Genomic DNA, 6,853 nt, shown 5'->3' with positions numbered 1-6,853 from the left:
TTACAAGCAAATCCCAACAGTCTGGCAATTTTTTTGAACCACTATCAGAGTTCATTAAATGTTTGTTTCAAAGCATGTTGTTATCTCTTTATTATCTTATATAAAATATATAAATATAAATAAATATTATATATATATTATATATAATATATATTTAAATATTTACTTATTTATCTTTTATCTTTATCCATTTAGGGATGTTGGGCTTTTGGATGAACTATCGGGACGAGCCTAAAATGTATTCAAACCTTTACAGGTGAACTTAATGTGACCTTCTCCAAGATTTTGAATGCACATGTCCAACTCTTAAATGTTTCAGTAATTTTTGCACTAGTTTCTGTATTTCACCTGAAAGCCAAAGATCCTTAACTTTTTTTGAGTAGTGTCAAATTACAGATTGGAATGTATAGTGTATTTTCCCTTACATTTCCACCCAAATTTGTTATTAGGTTAGTATTTACACGATACAGCGTGTCACAGTTTTGAGATCAAGCGTTCAAGCCAAGGTTCTGGCCTTCATGTGTGGAGTTGCATGTTTTCCCCCATGTCGTCCTGTTTTTCCCAATATCCCTCCCATTAAACAAAACATGCACGGTAAGTCGGTCAACTGAATACCCTCCAAGGTGTCAGTGTAACTGTGAAGTGTTCTCTAGCTGCACTGTGATTGGCTGCCTGCTCAGTCACCTGGGATTGGTGCCTGCACCCTCATGACCCTCACGGGGTTAAGTGGTACAGATGTAGGGCTGGATTTTTTAAAAAAAACATTTTTTTTTTTTACACATTTTTGTAAGCTAAATAATTAGCTGTTACCCTCTGTGGGAAACTGGAATGCAGGCATTCATGCTAGTCAACATCTCAAGATCATAAAGCTTAAATTTTAAACTTGATACAAGCATGGGTAACAAAACTAAAAACAATCGTGTCGTCTATTTTAAGTTGCCAAACAACCTTATTTGAACTAGCATTTGTATTCCTGGGTCATGTAACTGATATTTGTAATTTTAGGTTGATCCTCAGAGTTCTGAGAGGACACGGCATTGAACATGGAGTGAAATGGCATGGTCAAATGCACCACTCATGCACATTGCAGAGATGTCAATCTTGCATCTGTAGCCTTTAAATGTTGTTGTTCAAGTTGGCGAACAATACATTTGATTTCAAAACGCCTTTCAAACAACACTCAAGGGCACTGTACAAGCGATATTTGCGTACTGTATGTGAACTGAGCAAATTTAGCTGTCTTTACACAAAGAAAACCAGATTGGAACATTTTAAAACTTTAATACAGTACCTAATTTGACATGGGAAAATGTGCAAAATGTTAACAATCACTCTGGTCTCAATAAAGCCCAAACTATCTTCATGGTGATAAACAGAGTAGTGTACTCCACCATATGTAAACAAACAGTGCAATCAATACAGGCAAATGGCAAAAGTTAAAGTGCATGCAAAAATATATAAAATATGGTGTATTGACAAGGAGGAAAAAAATGTAACACTACTTGAACATGGCACCATAAGACTGTCATAATTATGACAGAAAACATTTCACAAACATGAATGAATGCTTATGACAGAGGTCATTAAGTGTCATTCAGTCAATTGTCAATTTTGATGCAAAGTTGACCAGTATAGCTTCAGTTTTATCTCAATACAGGTTGTTCCTTAAAATTTGGTCCACCTGAACAGTGACATGATGTAAATATTAGGAACAGGCTCTATTTTGATACAACTAATGCTTTTCCTGTCAAACTTGCATCAAAGGTGACATAATTTACTGAATGGCAATTAATGACCTCTGTCATAAGCATTAATCATGTTCATGACAGGTTTCATGTCATAATTATGACAGTCTTATGATGCCGTGTTCAAATAAAGTGTTACCAAAAATGTAAACAGTAACTCACTTTGGCAGGAAAATGGCCAAACTTCCTATAAAAGTGCATGCAATATGTCAGTGTAAACTTGTGAATCTGTCCTTTATAAAATGTTAAATTATAAAAGACTAACATTAAACAAATCTTGGCAATGCAGCACCTGAACTGTTCATCAGACATCAATGTCTATGGTTTTCACTTATTTTTAACTTTAAAATTGAAAACCAAAAAATCAGATTTTTTTAAAGATACCGTACCTTGCTACCCTTAAAATAAATAGGGAGATAAAGGTATTGCGTTTGAATTACAACTAAATAATGTCCATCACCCACATGTTTGCATCAAGTATATGATCAAACTCCTCTGCCAACTCTGGGTAGGATCCGTAGTTATTTGGCAACTCCAGAACACAGCCACATGTATGGGCTATTGGCCTCCTCGTAAACACGTTCTCTGGCTCAAAGAAACGCACGTAGATCTTCTGGACCACTAAAAGATCTGCACCTTTGAAAAAAAATAAAAAACACATTAGTTAGATCACATGCTACAACCTACTCCACACTGCATAACCCTTGTTGTTTGTCATGTACATTTCATGCTCTATAAATTTGTATGCTTTTATAGGGCCGGAACCATCAACTGTGTGTGTGCATAGATTGCAGCAAACTACAAAAAACAACAATTTTTATTAATAACTTTGCTGCCACTTTTTGCTCATTTTGTGTCACTAAATTTATCAACAGTGCACCTTACTGTTTACCTCAGAGTTACCAGAGTATATTGTATTGTGCTTGTCCACTTTACTGTTTATATTAGTACCAAAATGTACTCATTTTAGCAATACCATGGGATGAGTAGAAATGTTTATTTTTTTCTTTTCTTTATCCCGCTCAGCTGCTGAGACACGGAGAATGGGAGTCTGAGTGTCTTTTCTGGCGGAACAGTTTTAATGTGCCGCATGGGCGTTTGATGTACTCCCATTGTGGTTGTTTATTTGATGTCTTTTATTCAGCAAAGCGGACAGGAAAAAATGTTGTTGTTTTTTTTTATTGGGGGTGGCAAAGAGAGAAACAGACAGAAAAACAATAACAACTAAAGAAGAATACATCATTACATGCTACCTAATATACTGTATGTAGCGGTGCTATAGTGGCTTGACAAGTCTACCAGGGGGACACCATGTAAGATGGGGTGAGGGATGACTAGAAATTGAATTTTGATTCCCTTGTACAAGATTGGCCCCGACATTTTTACATTAATTCATTAATTTCACAGCCCAGAAGAACCTGATTTGACAAAATCTCTGGACATATTCAAAGTGTCTCATTTCTGTAATGTAAGATGGGCATATTCATTGCTCAATAATGAATATATTTACCAAGTACAACCAAATAACAGAAATTAAAATGAATTTAGAATATATGGCAGATTACCTGTGCAAAATCGAAGAAATTTCTTCAGCCGATGCTCTCTGCAACTCCTGATGAATTTTTTAAGAAATTCAAAACTCTGCATTTCTTTCATGTTGAGATTCCCGTAGTCTAACATGGCAATGACCCGCCTTGGTGTCGGGTTAAGGCCAGCATATACTTCATTGAGTCCTCCCGCTGGTAAGATTAGTTCCTTCAATATACTGGACCAACAGTCAGCAATATATGCGGGGTCTTGGATGAGCTCTTTATGTGCCACCTCGATTAACGTTTTCTTGACATTCCCCTTGTTGACGACAACTTTAACTTTATGGGCATCAAGAAAGTCAATCCACTCTTCAGTTTCATTGACGGAAAAAAAATTGTTCATTGCTTTTTCGGCCACATCCTTTTCTTCTGTGGGAATTGTGTCAAAAAATGACAAAAGCAGGTCATTCTCCACCACTTCCCGACCGAGACAATATGAAATAAAGGGCTTCGCCAGAGCAACAGGAAAGTACTTAACCAGGTTGTAACCAAAGACCAAGACTTGGGCTATATTAACCCAATCGTCCTTCAGGTCATGTCTCGTCATCGGCACCTTTGTTGTTCCTCCGTGAGTACATTTACTAAAAAAAGTCTCCCAGTACTCACTCAAAGCATCGCGTAAGACACCACCGCTGTCTTCCCCTTTTTCCATGTTACCATTAGGTTGGAACATTTCTATTTCCACCAACATCTCAGCAATATCTATATTGCCATTTTTAAAAGCAGTGTTTAATTCATGGAAAATATTTCCCCTGTGCAACTTGAGTTTCTTTGTTCCACGTAGGTGTGGTTCTTGGACTGGAATGTCCCCTGCAACGTGCTCCAGCGGGATGGTGTCATCTAGGGGATCATCCACATCCGGAATGGCATTTTCACCATAGGGTTGCATGAAGATTATGTCCTCATCAACAATTATGAATTGTTCATTGACAAGATTTTCTTGGCTGAAACCACCAGTGGCTCCCTCAATTTCTCTGTCAGATGTAGGCACATTGTTTGTTTCGTTCAGTGTAAGAAAACTTACAGATGAGGTGTCTTGGGGTGTATCGGGCACTTCTTCATGGCTATCAGCATGAATTCTTTTGCACGACAAATAAAGTCGTAATGTTTTTACCCTTCGTTTTTCATATTGCTCATTTAAGGTTGTTTGTGGATCAAGGACGTCTTCAGTGAAGTCTCGCATTGTGAATTCAAATTCACTTTCTGTACCTATTTGGGATTTTCCATCCGAAAAAAAGAGCGATTTGCCCGTTTCCAGTAATTCAGACATTGTTGCATTCTTCGCAGCCTTCAAATGTCTGATACCTCCCCCTCTTCTTTCTCTCACCTGGACAAATCTGCCCTCCTTTTCTTCAAATAGGCCCATCTGATAATTGCGGTGTTCCTTTGTGGCATTTTTATTGCCTGACATTTTTTTCACTCGTTCATCCGTAAGGCCACTGGAAGACATTCGCCTTTGATTAATTTTTGAAATTAATGATTCAGTTGCTTTGGATAATGTTGTGCTGGTCCCTTCAAACACAGCCACTTCTCTTCTGCAGTATTGGCGTATTGCAATACGATCTCCAATTTTTGGAATATATTTTGTCAGTTGCTCATCTGTCATTTCATTGATGGTGTAGCAATCAATCTGAGGGGGAAAGAAAGAACCTTGTTAACTGAACAAGATTCCGAGATACTGAAAGAGCATGATCAATTATTTGGAAACAATGATTTATAGCCTGGTGAATCAAACAATTTTGTTAAAGCCATGAAAAAAAATCATTGTCAATTATGACAGCGCCCAGCAGATTAGTCATCAGCATTAAAATTATTTTAATTTTTTTCAGAATTTTTGACCTCATCGAGCTACCTGTAAATATCAATAAATCGGTCTCAAGAAAAACGCATTATAGCTGAAAATATTGGGGGGGGGGGGGGGGGGCACAGTAGAAAAATAATATGAATTGACATTGTCTTGAATACAAATAAATGACAAATATTAGTAGTAGGTAGTCACAGGCAGGTACATACCTTCTCCTCAATGAAGGTTTCAATTACATCCTCACCTAACATTCGCTGCTCTTGAATAAATTTTCTAAAATTTGAATCCATCCTATGAAACAAAAATAGGTTCCTGTAAGTTCAACAATCCATCCTAGGATAACAAAAATACTTTTAAAGTGAATAAATGAATTGTGTACTCAAAATAACTGAAGAAAACTTGAAAAACTGAGTTGCGCATCTTTTGAAATTTACCATTTTTAAAAATAAAAAAAAAAGTGGGGAAGAGACCAACCCCCCATGTGACAACAAACCCCGTTCTCCCCGACTGGATTCACTTTCATTTGGTCAAAATAAAAAAAACGAAGAAAAGACTGTAGTAAATAAACACAACACATTATGGTCATAAATAACTTTTGGCTTGATTACTTACAGTGTTCGATCCTTTGCAGACAGATTTAGCTGACTGACACTTCAATTCTTCAGGGATGACTGCATAAGGAAGACGGCATAAAATCAAACCATGTCGCAGACAAAAAACAAACAAAAAACAGCGGCTATTATGATATTAATAGCGTGACTGCAGCGAGAAAATGTTGAAGGAAAACATTCTTTAAACGCCTGGATGGTGAATAGAAATACTTAGGCTACTTTTATTAGGTCGCTGCTACTGCGGCCACTTACGGGAGAGGCATAGCGAACGAACAATGAACACACTAGTTGAATTAAGCACGCACGGTCACGACAGCAGCACAGAAAATGTGCAAACAGTGCAACATGTCATTACCAAAAGAGCTGCCATTATGATGTTAATAGCGTGACTGCAGCGAGAAAATGTTGAAAGAAAACAATCTTTAAACGCATGGATGGTGAATAGAAATACACGCTACTTTTAGCAGGTCGCTGCTAATGCGACCATTTACGTGAGATGCATATATTGAAAGAACTAATAAACACTACTTGAATTAAGCACGCACGGACACGACAACAGTACAGAAAATGTGCAAACACAACATGCCATATTGATTGATGACACCTGAAAGACGCCTACCAAAGAAAACGTGCAATAGTTACCTTTTAAAACCCCTTTGTTCGCTCGCCGAGGGCAAAAGGTGCAGGTGCTTGCTTGGTTGGTCCCTCGGCGTTTGGAGTCCCCGCCAAACATTGGTGACTACAGTTTCCGGGTCATTGCTAAACTGTGGGTACAGATTAGTAAACTGTGGGTACAGTTTAATAATCTGTGGGTACAGATTGGTAAACTGTGGGTACAGTTTAATAATCTGTGGGTGCAGATTAGTAAACTGTGGGTACAGTTTAGTAATCTGTGGGTACAGTTTAGTAAACTGTGGGTACAGATTAGTAAACTGTGGGTACAGTTTAGTAATCTGTGGGTACAGTTTAGTAAACTGTGGGTACAGATTAGTAATCTGTGGGTACAGATTAGTAATCTGTGGGTACAGATTGCTAAACTGTGGGTACAGTTTAGTAATCTGTGGGTACAGTTTAGTAATCTGTGGGTACAGATTAGTAAACTGT

The 6,853-nt window shown here is 37.6% G+C and overlaps 1 protein-coding gene across 2 annotated transcripts; it reads right to left on the bottom strand.

Annotated features, from left to right (window-relative positions):
• Positions 1 to 906: 906 nt before the first annotated feature.
• On the bottom strand, positions 907 to 6,624 carry LOC130922187 (uncharacterized). Of its 2 annotated transcripts, XM_057846778.1 has the most exons (5): positions 6,392 to 6,624; positions 5,751 to 5,809; positions 5,348 to 5,429; positions 3,311 to 4,964; positions 907 to 2,381 (listed from the first exon to the last, which is right to left on the bottom strand). In XM_057846778.1, exons 3-5 carry the CDS (start codon positions 5,426 to 5,428, stop codon positions 2,188 to 2,190), a joined length of 1,929 nt encoding a protein of 642 aa, XP_057702761.1. In that variant the 5' UTR covers position 5,429; positions 5,751 to 5,809; positions 6,392 to 6,624; the 3' UTR covers positions 907 to 2,187. The 2 variants fall into 2 exon arrangements, with proteins under 2 accessions (XP_057702761.1, XP_057702771.1); XM_057846788.1 differs by having other exon boundaries at positions 907 to 2,375; positions 5,751 to 6,624.
• Positions 6,625 to 6,853: the final 229 nt, after the last annotated feature.

The sequence above is a fragment of the Corythoichthys intestinalis genome, chromosome 1 (assembly GCF_030265065.1).
Source record: "Corythoichthys intestinalis isolate RoL2023-P3 chromosome 1, ASM3026506v1, whole genome shotgun sequence".
NCBI classification, from domain to species: domain Eukaryota; kingdom Metazoa; phylum Chordata; class Actinopteri; order Syngnathiformes; family Syngnathidae; genus Corythoichthys; species Corythoichthys intestinalis.
Note: the sequence above shows the minus strand (reverse complement) of the source record. Positions and strands in the feature narration are given on the sequence as shown.